This window comes from Pezoporus occidentalis, unplaced genomic scaffold, assembly GCF_034315485.1.
Source record: "Pezoporus occidentalis ecotype Australia unplaced genomic scaffold, CSIRO_AGI_Poc_V1 ctg1, whole genome shotgun sequence".
Classification (NCBI taxonomy): Eukaryota; Metazoa; Chordata; class Aves; order Psittaciformes; family Psittacidae; genus Pezoporus; species Pezoporus occidentalis.
Genome location: NW_026912778.1, coordinates 17818428 through 17836146, shown reverse-complemented (window position 1 = coordinate 17836146; position 17719 = coordinate 17818428). Strand labels below are relative to the sequence as shown.

The following is a 17719-nucleotide window of genomic DNA, read 5'->3' as shown; positions in this document are numbered from 1 at the left end:
AACATTTAATTAGTCCAAATAAAAAAGAAGGCATCTCAAAAGTATATGACATATAACTTAGTTACCTATAACAAAAACTAAATATATTAACTCAATTTTTAACCAAATATATTAAAGTCATATTTAATGTTGGAAAAGAAGCACCACTTTGTATCATAATGAGAAATTTTTGTTAAATACCAGAAATGATTTTTGTCAATAGCTAGTTGTGTGAAAGAGTTTAGCAACCATAATAAAGAGTTCAGTTAGACATGATCACAGAAAACTGAAAAGAAACCCTCAAAAACACAAAATCTCCCAATTTTTTCTACATACCCTGGCAACAATTGATTATTTTAACAGCTTTTCTTTTACTGATATTTAAGCATTCATCTCACATTGTTTTAAGACAATACAGCAAAAACAAGGGGCTGAAAATTTGTCCTTTCAACAATGGGAGACTCATAGAGCAGCTTTTCCTTACCCAAATTCCAAAGAAAAGGCCTAAAAAACTACCTCCTCCAGCTGAGCTCTGTGTGGAAAATTTTCTGCTTATCCTTTCAACTCCTTTTCTTCTCTCTCACCCCTGCTACTAACTACAGTCCCTCAAGCCAAAAAAGGTAGTCACACCTGAAGCCCATTAGCAAGAATTCACCTCCTGTTGCTCTCTCTACAAACCATCTGAACTTAAGACAAATGGCACAGATTTTTCTTTCCACTCTTACATGTAAAATCCTTCATTAGCTGCTTGGTACAGATGACTCTTGAGTCCACACAACACCCACAACCCTCTCTCCTGAATTTCATTAGGAGAACTCCTTATTGAGTTTACCAAAATGGCATGATCACCTCTCAGTCAGATATCATTCACCCACCACCATTCTAGACTCTCTCTAGCCAAACCCACTGCTCTGCCAGCTCCAGGCACCATAAGCAATCCATACCCACTCAGATATTCTGAGTCCCTTTCTACTGCTGTTACTGAGTTCCACTTCTCACTCCCTCATGTGCTCTGCAGCTAGACTAAATCAGCTAACTGGCCTGAAATTCAAGGACTGGGCAGGAGGAAATCTTTATTAGTCACAGCTACAAATAACTAAAAATGCCAGAAGAATCCAACCTCCATTTACAATCTGACATGACTTTGTGTTGCAAAGCCTTATAAGTAAGAATAAGAGGATTAGAATGGGCAATTCTTAGCATTTTCTTTTTCATTAACTTTTATTACAGTAACTGGAAACAGGAAAAAAAACACCAAAAAAACAAACAAACAAACAAAAAAAAAAAACAAACAAAAAAACAACTCAGAAGATTCCTAAAACATAATGGGGTTCAATGAAAGAGTTACCATTTGAGATTTACTATATCCTCGTTTATCCAGCCTGGGTTGTTTTGGCTCCAGTGTCACTAACTGTAAGTAAAATAAATCTTTATGTCTAACTTCTACTGCAAGAACCCAGAGGAACTTTATATATATACATGTTAAGGTTTCTGTTTTTCCACCAGCAAATGTTCATAATTCATTGGGATTTTGAGGAATTTACTGCATGTGTTTTACTGAAGCAATTAAAAATCTCCCACCTGCAAACTATTTCAGCAGCAATTTCTTTTTCTTTGAGTCCTCTGGTTAGGCCACATGGGAAGAATGAATATGCTTTTTTTTTTCACAAATGAGGACCAGTAGTAATATGACTGTGACTGATCATGCTCAGATATTGTGCTCACTTATAGCTTTACTTGGATGTTTTTATTCCAAATATAGCTTTGAATCTGAATAATTTTTAATGATTCAGAAGACTACTCTGTTTCAAGTTTCAAACTTTGGTAGATTTTTTTCTGTAGTTTTCAAAAAGTTAAAATGAACATTTTTTTCTTTTTTTCCATCCCTTGGAAAAGTGAATAATTTTCTTCCATAACTCAAGAATAACTGAGGGATTGTTTCCACGTTCTCTCTCCTACTCCCTAGGCTCAACTCTTCTCCTCCACTCAACACAGAAATAGAAAAAAGCCTGGAAAATATTGGTCCCAAAGAGCCATGAATAATGATTTTAAATTAAAGTAGAAATGATTAGCTATTTATGTATCACTCAGCAGACTATCAAGCAGTATATTACAAGACAGGTAAACTCTTGAAATGAGTTTTAAAAAAACCTTTTGGTTCAATAGGGTGGACCAATAAATACTGTTTTGGAAAATATTGAAGTTACCCACTAGATTCTAACCCCTGCCCACTCAGCCTTATTTCATTCTTTTTCTGGAACTACAAATAATAGCTATGGCTGTCACTATGCATAAGGTCATTGACTTCTTTCACTGACATCCCAGGGGGGTTGTGGAGTCTCCTACATTGGAGATATTCAAGACCTGCCTGGACAAGTTCCTGTGTGATGTACTCTAGGTTACCTGCTCTTGCAGGAGGGCTGGACTAGATGATCTGTTGAGGTCCCTTCCAACCCTTAGGATTCTGTGTGATTCTGTGATCCCTAAATGCTTGTTTGCTTCTTCAACGCATCTTTCCAACAATATAATTTTTTGTTCTATTTTCCCAGTTTCCTAGTGCTAACAACTCCCCTTCTCTTCTGGACAGGTGTACCACACAACAAACCTCTTCTACACAAAAGGCTTCCCAATAGTATCATCTCAGCTGACAATGAATAGTATTAAAATTCTTTTTAACAGTTTTTTTGCCCACAAAATATCATAAGCCTGGGCTCTGGTGCATATGCCCTTGAGCAAGGCAGGCATAGACCTCTGGCTAGTTCTAGATGACAACTCTGTCTCCCTTTAGTATGTGAGGGTTTTGGACAACCTTCCTGAGTCACCTTGTTTCCCCCCACCTCTCACCTTCCTCTCATCTCCTCTTCCTCTCACCTTCCCAAGGCATGGTAAGGAATTCAAGCACTTAATTCCAGCTATGGAGTCCACTCTCTGAGTTAGGCTCCCATATATTCGATTCTTATCCTTTTCCCTCCTAAAAATATTACTGTAAATTTTCAATCTTAAATTAATCTTCCTGGAGATTTTTCATCACCCAAGAGCCCTAAAGGAACTACTTAAATTATAAAATACCTAAGAAAACACTATGATGCTTTAAAACAGTCAATTCTTTTTTAATCTCTTGAGTAATGAGGACTGAATTACTCTCTACCAATGTCTGCTAACAGCCATACAACACACACAGAACATGCATTTTATTCATGTATACATGCACACTATATCCAACTATTCTTCAGATTTGAGTTCATACAGAGCTGTAGACAGTAGACCACAGGCCAGGTAGCTAATTTTAATAGTTGTAACTATTTTGGATTTGTCTCCAGCTACAGCTGGACATGTCCAAATGTCAGAAACATAGAGCATGCTGGCCTTCACTGTGTTTGGTACAAAAACAAGGGATTGGCACCAGGCCCGTTCGGTGAGAAGTGATGCTTTGCCAACAGTTTTAATGATCGTTTTCCAGTTGCTGTTCACTACTGGGGAATTAATGCTTTACTTAAAGATCTGAAATGAACATTTATGAGATCTAAGAAATCACACTGTTCAAGCTATTAAATTGAGATTTTGGCAGTGTATGCTGTGGGTGATTTCCAGCAGTTCACAGCAGGAAATCTCCCAAAGACCAAGTTTATTTAAGAAGCTAATGAAACAGCAAACCAGCCTACCAAGTATGTGTAACAAATGAGGTGGTTACACAGGTAATAAAACACTGTTTCACTACTATTCAGCACGCACCCACTGTGATTTCTTCCACAGAGTCTGTCCCTATGACCATGCACTCTGAAAAATGGGAGTATGACTGATAATATGAAGGTCCCGTAGCACACCAAACCACTGCACATCAGTACAGCTGCAGTCATAAACTATATCCTGCTCCTCCTGTCAAGTAAAGGCATTACCCTAAACCGCTTACCAGCTGCCCGAAGGGCCAAAGTGAGGTCAGTTGTAATTATTTTTTTCCAACTTTACAGGTGACTTACACAAAGAACGAATCGGTTTCCAGATCAAACAGATCTCAAAGTAGACTTGGTGGAAGGTGTCTTTTAAAGAAGCTGCAGAGCAAACCCAGGCTCCTAAGGTGATGCGCAGAAAGGAGAGATTTTGCCTTTCATCAGCTTCTGGCTTCAAGGTAACAAAGCTGCAGCAGCAAAAATATCTGGATCATACTAAAGTGCTGGAGGGGAAGACAGCAGCTACCTTTCTTTTTAACAGCTGTTGCTGCCTAAAAGTTCCAAGTTACAGTCATACCACTGCAGTGTAACACAAAATCTTATCCGGGGTCTTTCTTTACTCCTGTCTCTTGAGCACAATGTAACTAGAAATTTTTATTTATAGAGTTTTTCTTAACCTAAGAAATGAAATGTAACATACACATAATGGGTCTATTGCAATTCAGAAACTTATCCTGAACTCCATGCCTGTGTTAATCATGTTGCACTGGCTAATGAAGGAAGATCCATGTGCTCCTTGGTAATCAGCTATGCCCTGCCAAAATCCATGCTTCAGTCATGGTGACTGACATACAGGCTGCCCTGGGATACAGTCCTTTGGAGATTCTCCATAATACACCCCTGTTGGCAAGGTTAAATTAAAGAATTGGCAGATCATATAGCTGATGATTACCATCTTCCATCAGAAAAACGCTCAGGACCAAGTGGCTTATAAATATGTTAGTGTTAAACTCCTAAACTTAGACACCTGTCTTACAGCAAATATTGCCATTGATTGACAATGGAATTGTTTATATTTCATGTTGCTTTCACAATTACAACTTTTGAATCTCCACGCCATTAGTCACTTTAGATTTTGAGGATGTGTCACATGCCTCAAGGTTGGTGTGACTTGGAGAACTACCAGCAACTCCAAATGATTCAGGGATCAAGATCCTTTTACTCTAGAGTGTAACTATAACTCCCTGCAACTTTACCTTTCTTTTTTGTGGTGAAAAATTCCTTAAGGGAGAGTACAGTTGGGTTCCCAAATTGATGCAGGAATGTTGATACATGCATATTACTTCATGAATGTCCAATAGTCATAAAGCTAAGCCTAACAATTTTACTATAATGTACTCTTCTTGATGTTTATTCTGTGAAGAAGACACAGCTCCTTCTGTGTTCTTGGGAAGGGAAAGGAAAGAAGAACACAGGTCTCATATAATTTAACAGTAATGATCGTTGTTCAACCAGTGACACACAAAAACACTTGACAGCATCATTCAGGTGGACAGAATCTTGCTACAGATTTCCCAAACAACAGAATGTCTTCAGAACTGCCCAGGTTGGTTCATACGTATACGAGAATAACAGACATTCAGCTATCGGAGTGAGCTTTGTTTGTAAGGAAAGTAACATGAAAATGCTAAACACACCATATCACATGTAACACTTGTAATAATTCTCTCTGAGAACCAAAATTAATCTCAAGATACACATCAGAGTCAAAATACAAACACTGCATGCTGATAATGCAAGGATGGTGAGAGAACCAAACCCTCAATTATTTGCATATCCATCGTCAACAGTGCATCTTGAAGACTTTAGTTGTAACCCTCATTCCCACCACTGTTGACAGACTAACAGATTTTTTAAATTTATTTGGCAAAATGCATGAAGGTCTATAAGAGGATATGCTGCTTGCCTGAAAAGCAAAAGTATTGATGTGGTCCTGCAGAGTGATCATATGCCCAAAAATTACATCTGGACTGCAAAAGTCTGACACACATTAAACCATTCCTTATGTAAGTCACAAGGCTTGTTCTGAATTCTACAGAAAACAATAGACAAAGCACTAGCTGGGTATGGCTGTTAACAGGAGGTGGTGGAAAACCACGAGTTGAGGATAATGATGTGAAGGAATGGGAGGAATGGGACATCTACCATGGAGTGCATTTATCACTATTAAATTAAGAGAATTGATTTTCTTTCATGGAACTCTAAGTATAAAACATTTTGTCTTCCCAGATAAATAACTGCAATGGTGAGCAATTAGGGTGCATTAGAAAAAAAAATGAATTTGATATAATGCTTACCAGCCATGAAGGACTTTTTAAGAACAATGTTTCAAGTGGTTTATAACAATTCCTTTCTGCAAGGAAAAGAATGAACATGCCCAGGGTTTTTCATTCTTACAAACACACTGGTTTTCACTGCTGCAATGTCTACACACTATTCATTACTTCAGGGTTTTTTTTCAGTGTAAGCAAACTGGGACATAGAGTACAGACTCTAAGATAAATTGAAGGTGATCTTAGATGTTTCCATTTTAAAGAAAGATTTAGCTATTCACAGAATCACAGAATGGTTTAGATTGGAAGGGACCTTAGAGATCATCTCGTTCCAACACCTCTGCCAAGGACTTGAAAAATCGCTTCGAATTGTGTCATGCACACTTGATTATTAACACTTCTCAAGCGGGAAATCACTTGACATTCGGTATTCAAACCATGGATTCAGTTATTGTTTGTTTATCTGGAAAGCAAAGAAAACTTACCACACTAACAATAATCCCCAGGGGGAGAAAAAAAAAATATTATCAGTATTATTTGAAGGTTCTTGATGTCCATAGGGGCCAGATGAAATTGTAAGGCATCAGTAATTTCAGTCATGCATAATCTAGTCTTCCCCCTTCCTTCAAATTCATAGTGCTAAGTTAGATTTTCGTGGCCAAGGTCTCGCATGTTAGGTCTTTAGCAGTCCAGAGCAAGCACCATTCATAAGCCTTCCTGTTCTCTGATATAACACAGGCAATCAACAAATTAGTATGGTCATGGTCATGCTCTAAAGGCTAGACTTCCTTCATAGCAACTGGTACTGCCTCTACTTCAATGGGTGAAGCAACACTCATTCGTTACAGTTTTCTTCTGCAGGTTGACAAACATACTATACTCCTGGTGAGAGACAGAAGAGTATGCAGAGCCAGAGTGTAAGTACTTAAATCAAAGCTAAACAACTCACCTTGATATTTTCTTCTATGAACCATAAGTATCTTGTATCTTTAGTCAAAATAATGTGTATCTCTACTGATAATTTGCTTTGTCCTTTCTAACTTCAAACAATTCTAACAAAATAACTTTTTTCAATGGCATCTTGAACACTTTGATGGTAAGTAATTTTTGAAAGGTTGATTAATGACACATTCTGAAAGCAGGCCCCCATGACACATCTCGAGTAGGACATTCTCCATTACTACAATGTAACTCTGCTGATCTATCTGTCTCCTTCCACTCATACCAACTTCTCAGTTTCTTCAACATCAGAAGTTGCGATGATGTGCAGGCAACAAGACAGATGTAAGGAAAGTGAACAGGAAAGTTCTAAGCTGCAAGTACGCTTTTTTGTGTGTATATGCCTCATTTAATTAAAAAACATCACAGAAGGAAAAGAATAATTACCTACATATTTACCATGGGAAACAAAATACTTTCATGTAAAATACAAAAGGCCCAATTTTTTTATGAGTTTGTTACCAAAGTAGCAAAACAAAAAGTTCATAAGGTTCTAAATGATATACTGAAGCTATCTGTTTATATTCTAAGCACCACTGAAAGATACTGGAATGACAACCACAGAATTTAACTCCTCTATTTCATGATAAATAAGAACAGAATTTCCTATATATAGAATAAGTTGCATTAGCCAGTCACAGAATTGTTAGTGTTGGAAGGGACCTCTAGAGATCATGTAGTCCAAACACCAGATAATCTAGACCAGCCCCCAGGACTGTCAACTCATTTCTTACATTGTTATTCATGAAAATAGACTGTAACAGAACTCAGTTATTGATCTGAAATGCAATGCGTATCAACTACTATATTCTCAATAAATAGAAAAGACTATATTATATTGCCCACAGAATTTGTTCATTTTATTCCCGTCATCAATACATTTGTTTCTAGGCTATCAATGCACATAAAATGAAAGCTGCTGAGAAGACTGCTAAACTATAATTGTGCTAATTCGAAATGCTGAAGGGAGCTTTGCCAGTTTTAGACTTGGGTAATACCATCATGTCTTATTCTTCACCCTACAGGAATAACCTTGACTTAAGAGGATACAGTCCTGACTTCTGCTGTGTAAGTAGGATCAGAACAGGTCCCATTTCCCCAGAGGATTTCATACATTTTAATGAGTGCTATGTGAATACATGCCTCAAGAGGAGACTGAGTAGAGCTGACGTAAATACACCTGCTTTTTTATCTGCTTTCTCACCAAAGAATGAAAATCTAGGGCAGAAGATATGAAGGATACAAATGGAATGCTGAACATAAGGAAAGTAAATTTAATGGCATCATATTTCCTAATTGCCACACTTATTTAATCTTAATCCACTTCAGGCTGTTCTTAGTTGATACATCCCAAGATTTACTTGTCAATCATGACATTGACTAGCTTTCAGGTTTTTTCTTACTTCCCTAATTGAAGCTAAATGAGAAGAACAGGCCTACAATGTTTTGCTGCAAATCCTTTGCAGACTGAATCAAGAAAACAGATTTAAGTTGTCTTGATTTTGACAGTGCTGAAGGTGATACTGAGACATGTTTCATTTCTTCCTGTGCTTGGTAACTGTTTGACTGTATGATGTGCACTGTTGGGGGTTTAAAATTGGAAAACAGATTTATATCTATATAGCTCATATATTTCATCACTTTTTACAGATGTGCTTCTGACTTACTTAAAGAAGCTTAATTAGAAAATATTCTCATTAACAAAAAAAATAAAACAAGTAAAAATCCCAGCAGCCCTCAGCATTGGGATTTTTTTTACTTTTTTTTTTTACTTGATTTTTTTACTTTTTTTTTTGTCTGAAGAATTAACGCTTTAACCTAGCATTACTGTGTTGCTCATGTTGTAGTCGAAGCAATGTAATAACAAGGCATGTCGGCTTCTTTACAGGCAACAAAGGGAAGGCTTTTTAAAAAAAATTCTAATAAATGATTACCTGTCACTTCTGTAACAGACACAAAGCTAGTTAACAGACTAACGTTTTTCCCTTAAGCAGTAACATTCTGTAGGCTGTTCAGAAAGATTTTTATCATTAAGATGTTCAGAAAGGCTATTTATAAATTAACTTTCACCTGAAAATAAAAATTAGATTTGCACATCAGTGTGTAACATAAAGTGATAAATATTCAGTTCCACTGACAGTGATCTAAAGTTCTAACATAAATATCTTTTTCTACTTGTAAAATGACTTCTGAAAACCACCTACATACTACATGCTCAAGGTAGCATACTCTTCAAAAATCTACTTTAGGAAATTCAGAAAAGGTTTCTTCTTCAGCATCTTGAATACATTTTAAATATATAAATCTGAATAGCACATTTATTTCTCTACAGAAACATTATTAGGTCACTAAGTAGATTAGTTAGGTAGGTAGATGTGCTAAGATATATCTTTAATGTCCACAATTACATTAGCACTTCAGAATGGAGTCTCAGTTTTAGTCTTCCTGATTACAAATGTGTCAATTTACTCAATTAGCACTCACCTACAAAGGTAAGCAGGATCACCAACAAAAGGATAAGGGCACAAATGCACGGAATCAGTATTAGGAGCAAAAGTCGAAGGAACTTGGCAGAAGCCAGTTTCTGAGAGCAACCATCCCCCATATTATCTTCATCTGCTCCTAAGACCTGAAAAACAAAAGAGCACAATTCTATCATTCTGGTGTCAGTCAGTAACTGAATAACAATCTTCCCCATTACACAAAACAGCTATATGATTTAAATATATGCTATAAATGGCTTTTAGATTCTTCATTAAAAGTTGCATGTAAACTCTCTTTTTGGTAGACAACCCAGTGTAATCCATAGCATTTAGTTTAGTTCACCCAATACCCACAGACTTACAGCTTCATTGAAATTTGGGAACATTTCTGATGAACTAGAAGTTGGATAGGCGTTTCATTGGGAAAAAAAAAACCAACATAATAAATTCAAACAACAAGGCTAAACACAGCTTATTTCATACTTAAAAATAAACCACTGATAATTATTCAGAGCTCCATATTCTTGCAGGGTTTCTTTTAAGGAACCAAGGAACTATTATAATCTTTGTTCACAATAGAAGTGATAAGGACTGTCCCACTTACACACAATAATGCTATCTCATTTTTTAAGTACTTTACAAAATTATAACTTACCACAGTATTCTGTAGAGTTTATAACTAATATTTTCTGTTCTATAAATGCAATTTAGAATAATGGAGAATTGAATTCTTTTTGAATTCAATTGAGCTGCACAAAGTACAAAAATTCAAACCTTTGCAAAAGCCTAAACATGTATTTAACACACACAGACGCTCTGTATATGTAAAATGGAACTTCATTTTAGGAGTGGTGGCTATGATCTCTTATACTGGAAAAATGCCATACTTATTAAACAGAAATAAAAACAACATTCCAAATGAATATTTAATAGCAAGATTGAAACTTGTGTTATGAAGTTAATACACCTTTATTCAAAATTGACTAAAAATAATTATGATTTTCACTATGATAAGGTGAAATTGGATGCTAGGATTATTAACCGCAGACAGTGTCTTCCCAAAGGATGACTAACAGTTTATCCTCGTCGACCGGAAGGTCAATCACACTGAAGGTGGTCGTGACAGGACAGAAGAGTATAAATGCATCGGTTACCCTGACACCCTTTCTCCAAGGAACCTCAAGAGACTGATACATATATTATTAGTTTGTAAATGCCAGTCTCTGTGGGTTACCCCTTTGACTAGCTCTGCTGGAAGTGCCTTTCTGTGAAGAATAGGTTACTAGACCAACAGGCACAAATGGAAGTTGAATTCTTTCTTCAGGAATTGCTGCACAAAGACTAGATCTACACCCCACACATACCCTCACTGACTTCACTGAGAAGCCTGCTGGCATAATGGGATTTATAGCATTATTTTCCATCATTCCACAATGTCTCTTGTTCCAACATGGCACAAAGACTATTTGTAAGGAAAACTCCCTTGCTCATAGTATCAGAATTATCATCTATTTCTGAAAACCCTGATTACTAGACATTGCAGAGACTGTACAGACAGAAGTTACGGAAATTGCATTTGGGCAGTTTTATGTACCTTTTCTAATACTGCTAAGCATCACATGTTATCTGACCTCCTTGGGACACATCCACTGCAGTGTCCCATATGACTTTTTTTGCTACTTTTACTGTTCAAAGACCAGATAACATTGCAAATGCATATGGTACCAGCATGGTGTGAGGTGCTAGCAGTATCTCACTTGATAAACTTCTTCCCATTCCAATAATTCAGTCCCAACACCATCCTGCTACTGGGTTTATCTAGCAAGCAGAATGTAAGTTGATGGTCACCTTCAAGATGATGGAGTTATCTGAACATCTGAAACAGCCAGCTCGGGGTCAGAGCAGTAAGAGTGGCAGCTCTGTACATTGAAAAGTACAGCTTGGGTGACTTGAAAACGTCTGTAACATGATCATCACCATTTCCCACCACAAGAGAAAAATAAAGAATGTTGGAGAGAGTTATTTGGTTGTCAGAAGTGTTTATCTTAATTAATGGCTTATTCAGAAGTTGCAAAAATCCCAAGATTTAGGGATATTTCACCTAAATTACTGTCTTTACCAGCAATTAACAGCTCAAATATCCAGGCACAGATAATAAGGATTTAGGTCCTAACAGTCACCTAAAGCAACATTTAGACAATCCTGACCTGAGTATGCAACTTCCTGCAGTCCATATTTGCCTACATTCTCATGTTAAATTCTTCAAAGTCTGCCTGAAATTTTGCTTGTGGCCACGCTGAAACACAGCAGCTTAGCAGCTCTTCATGGCAGGCTTCCTGAATTCCATGACCTTGGTTTGAACAGCCTGTATTAGGTCCTTTTGGGAGGGCTGAGTGCAGGTAACAGAGGAATAGCACAGATCTGTCATGAATACAGATCTCTCAAACACAGCTGCCATAGCTGCTTTTGAAAGCGGAGTCAAAAAGTAAAACAAAAAAGGCATAAAATTGCTCTTTCGAACAGTGCAGTGGTTACAGTGCTCCCACAGGAAACGGGGGCTGTTGAGCTCAATTCCCTCTTCAGCCTAAAGCAACTAAAAATCAGATCTACAACTCAGCAGAGTACCACAACCACCTGAACATAAACTCCTGAATCAGTGCACGCTATCCCTTGAAGTCATGATATTCTGTAAAAAAATACAGTTCTGCTGGGCCTGGTAATAGTGAGCAGGAGCATCTCTACACAGCCAACTGATGATGGCACTCAGGAGCTGACTCTTAGTTTCTTCACAACAAACAAAAATAAGATCCAGCTCCTTTTTCTAAAGGAACCATTCCAAATCAAGATACACTTCTTGCAAACCCCAGGCAAAAGTGCCCAACTCTACCCAGTGCAATACAAGGTAAATGCTGACCCATGACTCCATCTAGAGTGTTCAATCCAGAAAAGAAAATTTATCAATAAACAACAAATTATATTCTCATAGAACTGAGAAAACACACAGAAACAGTATTCATTATCAATGGTTTTGACTCTTGTGAGGAGGTGATATTGGATGTTTTGGAGGCATGCGAGATTTATTTATCCCAAGCACAAGTGTGTAACTGAGAGCAGAGTTACCACCACTGTTGTACAGATGCCTCAGTTAACCTAGGAGAAACATTACATGTGTGCCAGTGCAAACAGCAAGCTTCTCATGTTCCTGTTTCTGTAAGAATTTCTTTCTTAAGCCTATTGGCACTGTAGATACTACTTTTTGCTCATACTAAAGGAGAACTACAAACATTTTCCTTCTTGTCAACTCCTAAAAGCAACAATAACACTAAATTTTTGCACGGACAACTTACCACCACAGATTTTAAAAGGGACCATTGTATCCAAATTTGCTTACAGTGACTGCTCAAGAAAAGAATGTTGGATTGCGGAAGACATGCTTCTCTAAACACCACGAATTGCTAGTTTCATATAATAACAAAGTAAATATTTATACGCAACTAAACGGCATGTTTTATTTTTCCCTTCTACAGGAAAGGACCACATGAAACACACTAAACCTTTTCAAAATTACCACCACCTACTCAGCAAACATAATTTTTGCCAGTTTTGCCAGTTTTCCATCAGTAGAACACCTACATGACTTTTTTTCCATCAGTTTCTGGGGTGAATATGAAATAAAACCAGAGGTAGTGCTAATGGTTCCTATATCATTAATGGGAATTTAATAAAATCTCCTATAGATAAAAATAAATGCATTATATATACCTATGTATTCCCTGATAATGATACTTCTCTTGCCACCAAATATGGTAATACACAAAGAATAAATGCTCCAGTTTTAAATGCTAAAGTATGCCAATGATATCTGCATAAGCTTCATACATGCTCTGTCCTCTCAATTATAATAAATAATGGAATTGAGGCACAAATAATGGAATCTTCAGGGAAAAAATGGACCTGTAGAAGGAGATAGGGGTGCTACACGCTTATTAATTGGCTCATTTCCACAGGTTAGTGGCCAAGATAAGAAACAACTTCCCTCAACCCTCTCTGTAGTTGAGAGTTCCTCAGAATCATTCTCCAAGTCTGTAAGACTGAGGTGCCTTGTAGATACATGCTTATCTCCCTTTCCAAGAGAAGGGCAAGAAGACAGAAGCAGAATCCCTGAGGGCAGACTGAAAGAAACCAAGCTTAACTGCTGGAGATTTTGGCATAAAACAGATTTAGTACAGCACTGGACCAAACCATATTCTCAGTACTCGAAGAATACTGGTGCAAGTTCCCTTCCTACAACTGTTGTTAGAAAAGTCAATTCAAAAAGGACTTTTTTTAATTAAATACTGTGTGCACCATAGTTAGAAAATCTCAGTGTTCAGTTTTTAAGTCATTTACGATCATATTTTGTATTGAACAAGAATATAGCCAGAGTGCAGGATGCTAAAAAACATCTGCTAATTTCTCCTAACAGCTAAAAAATTCTTTCCCTAATAAAATGCCTAAACTCACTGCTTACCTGAGCGCCGCTCTTTCAGCAACGATTGCAGTAAAGGAAATACACCATGAAGTAACTCTGAGCTAATTTCAGTGCAGATTTTATAAAAATCCTAGCCTTATCCAGGACTGCTGGATTCAACTGCTCATAGCTGTTTATCTGAAACCACAGAGGCAGAAAAAAGATGGGGTGGGGTGTGTGTGTATGTAATACAGTCCCATCTGACTACAGAAAGACTAAAAATTCATTAGACCAAAATTCATAGCTTATCTTGTGCAAGATGTGGGGAGAATATGATCTCATGGGTGTAATTTTAATAACATGTCTGTCATATTAAAGCACAGAAATGACAGATTAAGTTAAGATTTATGGGTGAAAAGCCTATGGTAGCATACAATTTTCCTTTTAGACACAAAAAGTATCTAAGTTACTAGTCAATAAAACAGCCTGAATCACGGTATAAGCACCTGACAAATGTATCTCCTGCAGTAGTCACCACAAGGCTAACAGATTTTCTCCCAGTAAAGAAATACCTTAGGGCTAGCAGCCTGCTGTCAGTATCTTTTATGCATGATGGGTTTCTACAAAGAAACGCAGAAGACAACTGCTGCATCAGAAGCATCAAAACATCTTGAACAAGCCATACACCAAAGTATTATGTAGTGTGTATGCTGGAAAGTGGAAAGAAAACAAGAAACTATTACCATGAAATGGCAGGAAGAATGGCATTAGAGGGCAGTAAACAGGTGGCTTTGTAGAAGTTCTCACACTGCCATTAAAGACTCTGCCACCAAGCCAAGCAATAACTTGTGTATAGAAAGTATGTTAAATTAGGAAAACTATCTGCAGTTTCCATATCCTTGATGTTCCTCCTCTCATGCTGAAGCAGCGCTCTGTTGTCAGCTCCTGTGATTTTATCAGCTTTCATAATGCTGGTCTTAAAAGTCTAGATACTGGATTCACAATGACCATGCCAGGCATTACAGCTTTCCTTTCCCTGCAAGGGAAGATGGTTTCCAGTTAGCCAATATTCAAATGCCTGAGAGTAATAGAAGCTACAGATACTCTACATTTTTTATCAGTTCTGTCCCATTCAGATGAAAATTTGGAAGTCAGCAATGCGCTTCCATTTGACTACTTTATCATCCAAAAAATATAACACCATGCTTTAACAGTCACTATAACAAGTAGAAAGTGTAAGATGAATCCTCCAAAGGTACAGGCAAAATCACAGGCTAAAAATGGGAACAGGCAAAAAGTCACTGGCAACAAGGTTTTCTACAGTCTTTCTTTTTCAGTGTTACAGGAATCAGAGAGCCAAACTGAAATGGAACAACTGATGAATGAATGTTAAAGCGGTATAAGAAATTGGATGCTAAACAGCTTTTGTCTGCAAATACAAGTAATACTCAAATTCCAGTGTACATGAATTGAAGAACAAAAGTGCTGCAGTTATTCTGAAAGAAAATATTACAATTTAGGGATTAAAAAAAAACAAGAAAACAAACAAAGCCCAAACCACAACCCTTTCATACAGCAAGGCAGCAAACATGAGAAGCATCACATGAATTGTTAGCTGCACAATGAAATGCACTAGTTTTTCTGATAGTTCAAGCTCACTGTAATCCTGTAACTTCCCCCAGGAAATTCCATTTCCTCAGACAAATTACAAATTGTTGACACAATTCATTCAAAGTTCATTTTGATGACCAGACCTCATTTCCCATTCATGAAATAAAATACTCCGATTTAGCCCTATTTTAACCTCTGAAATATAAATATACTGAGCCATCATACCAATCTGAAATACACAGTGATCCAGTAAGGGAGATGTCATATAAAGACAGGCACACCTCTCCAAAAGAAATACTTGGTGCTAGATGACATTTCCAGCCAGATTCTTTTGGCTGAAGCAGAAACCTGAAACACATTTCTGACTTAACATTTTCACTTAAAGTAAGCAAGCTGTAACTGTGTTGATGATGTTTCTTCTGTGTACAGAAGACACGATGTGTGAAGTAAGGTGATTTTGTTGTCATTCAGACTACCGCAGAGACCCACTGGCCACTTTCTGTTGAGGTGACCTTTCAAGCATTAATCCAGCATGAGATGCAGTGTGGTAAAAATCCAAACCGGGTCTCACCAGAAGTCACCAATTCAGACTAATGAATGTTGATGTGGTATTCTTCAATTATTTCACACAAATTTGGGGATCTTAACTCCTGACAATTAATTTCAGTTTTGTGAGCCACTGAGACAACTTTGGAACTGAGAAATTGTGGAGATGCACTTGAGAAGCTCAGAAGGGACAAGGTGAGAGTCAGGTATGTCTCACTCAGATATGACAATGCAGTTCTGATGCTGCTCCAGCTTCAGTCTGAGATAGAGGCAGCACTAAGTTTGCTGAGACAAAATCCAAACACAACCATGGTGTTATCTGTGTGTTTGAGACGCTGCACTGCTGCCTGCCAAGCTAGATCTCCTTTGCAGTATGCCTACAGTGCTGTCCAAACAGCGTGACTGCAGACCTCTCAGACATAACCCACTCTTGCTTTGCACTTTCTAGCTGAGCTATGAACAACTACCCGAGCCACTGACACACTGAGTTACAGGATGAATGTCATGTTGCCACTGGTGTTACCCCTAAGAAATAGTTCAGCTGACGGCAATCTTACTGCAATTCTGACCTCTCTCTTCTTTATTATTAGCAGCTGGTAGCAAGGATGTATGATGTTGCCTTTCCTCATAAACTGCCATGGTTTAAGCCCAGCTGGTAACTCAGCACCACGCAGTCCCTCTCTCATTCTCCCCTTCTGCTCTGCTCCCAGCCAGATGGGGAGAAGAATCAAAAGAATGTAACTCCCACGGGCTGAGATAAGAACAGTTCAGTAACTAAGGTATAAAACACAAACTACTGCTGCTACCACCAGTAATAATAATGATAAGGGAAATAACAAGGGAAGAGAATACAACCTCTGACCACCTGCCAACCAATACCCAGCCCAACCCGAGCAGTGATCTAGCCCTTCCGGGTAAGTGCCCCCAGTTTATATACTGGGCATGACTTGCTGTGGTATGGAATACCTCTTTGGTCAGTTTGGGTCAGGTGTCCTGTCTCTGCTTCCTGCTGGCTTCCCCTCCTCCCTGGCAGAGCATGAGACTGAAAAGTCTTTGATCATAGTAAGCACAACGAGCAGCAACTAAAACCACTGGTGTGTTATCAGCATTGTTCTCAGACTAAAGCCTAAAACACAGCACTGCACCAGCTATTAGGAAGGAGAAAAACAACTGTTACAGCTGAGCCCAGGACAGTATCCACCCCTTATTCCATAGCATTCACGTCATGCTCAGATCTCACATTTTTCAATATACCTTTGCTTTTCGTCTCATATACATATATACACATACACACACACAAACACAAAGAGACAGCTATCATTTCTTAGTCCATTGACCATCCCTATAAAGTTCACTGAGTTCATTCAGTCCATTGTTAGGCTCCATCAGCGTTTCAGAGCAGGAGAGACAGTGTGCGGTGTTGGATCATTGCCTGCTGACACCACCGCTGAATTTGCCTGCTCACTGCTGAGATCATCTGGTTTCATCATTCTTTGTTGGAATGATGGTTGGAGGGAAGTCAGGGTCCCTCCTGGTGACTTGAGGACAGTACTGGGAGACTCCTGCTGCTGCTGCCCGCTTTTCCCATAACTTTATTCTCTGCTGATGATCATGACAGCATGTATCCTCTTTTCAAAGCCCAGAGGGGCA

At 38.0% G+C, this 17719-nt stretch overlaps 1 protein-coding gene across 2 annotated transcripts in view; it reads right to left on the bottom strand.

The window, feature by feature from the left end:
• The window catches only part of CORIN (corin, serine peptidase), a 141020-nt gene that overhangs the window by 112839 nt on the left and 10462 nt on the right, over positions 1–17719 (bottom strand). The window contains exon 2 of one of the 2 annotated variants that reach the window (XM_062607533.1): positions 9464–9608. In XM_062607533.1, the coding sequence (XP_062463517.1) occupies positions 9464–9608 (145 nt within the window). Of the gene's footprint in view, positions 1–463; positions 1214–9463; positions 9609–17719 lie in introns of those variants that run through there. The other variant, XM_062607543.1, reaches the window with a different exon arrangement.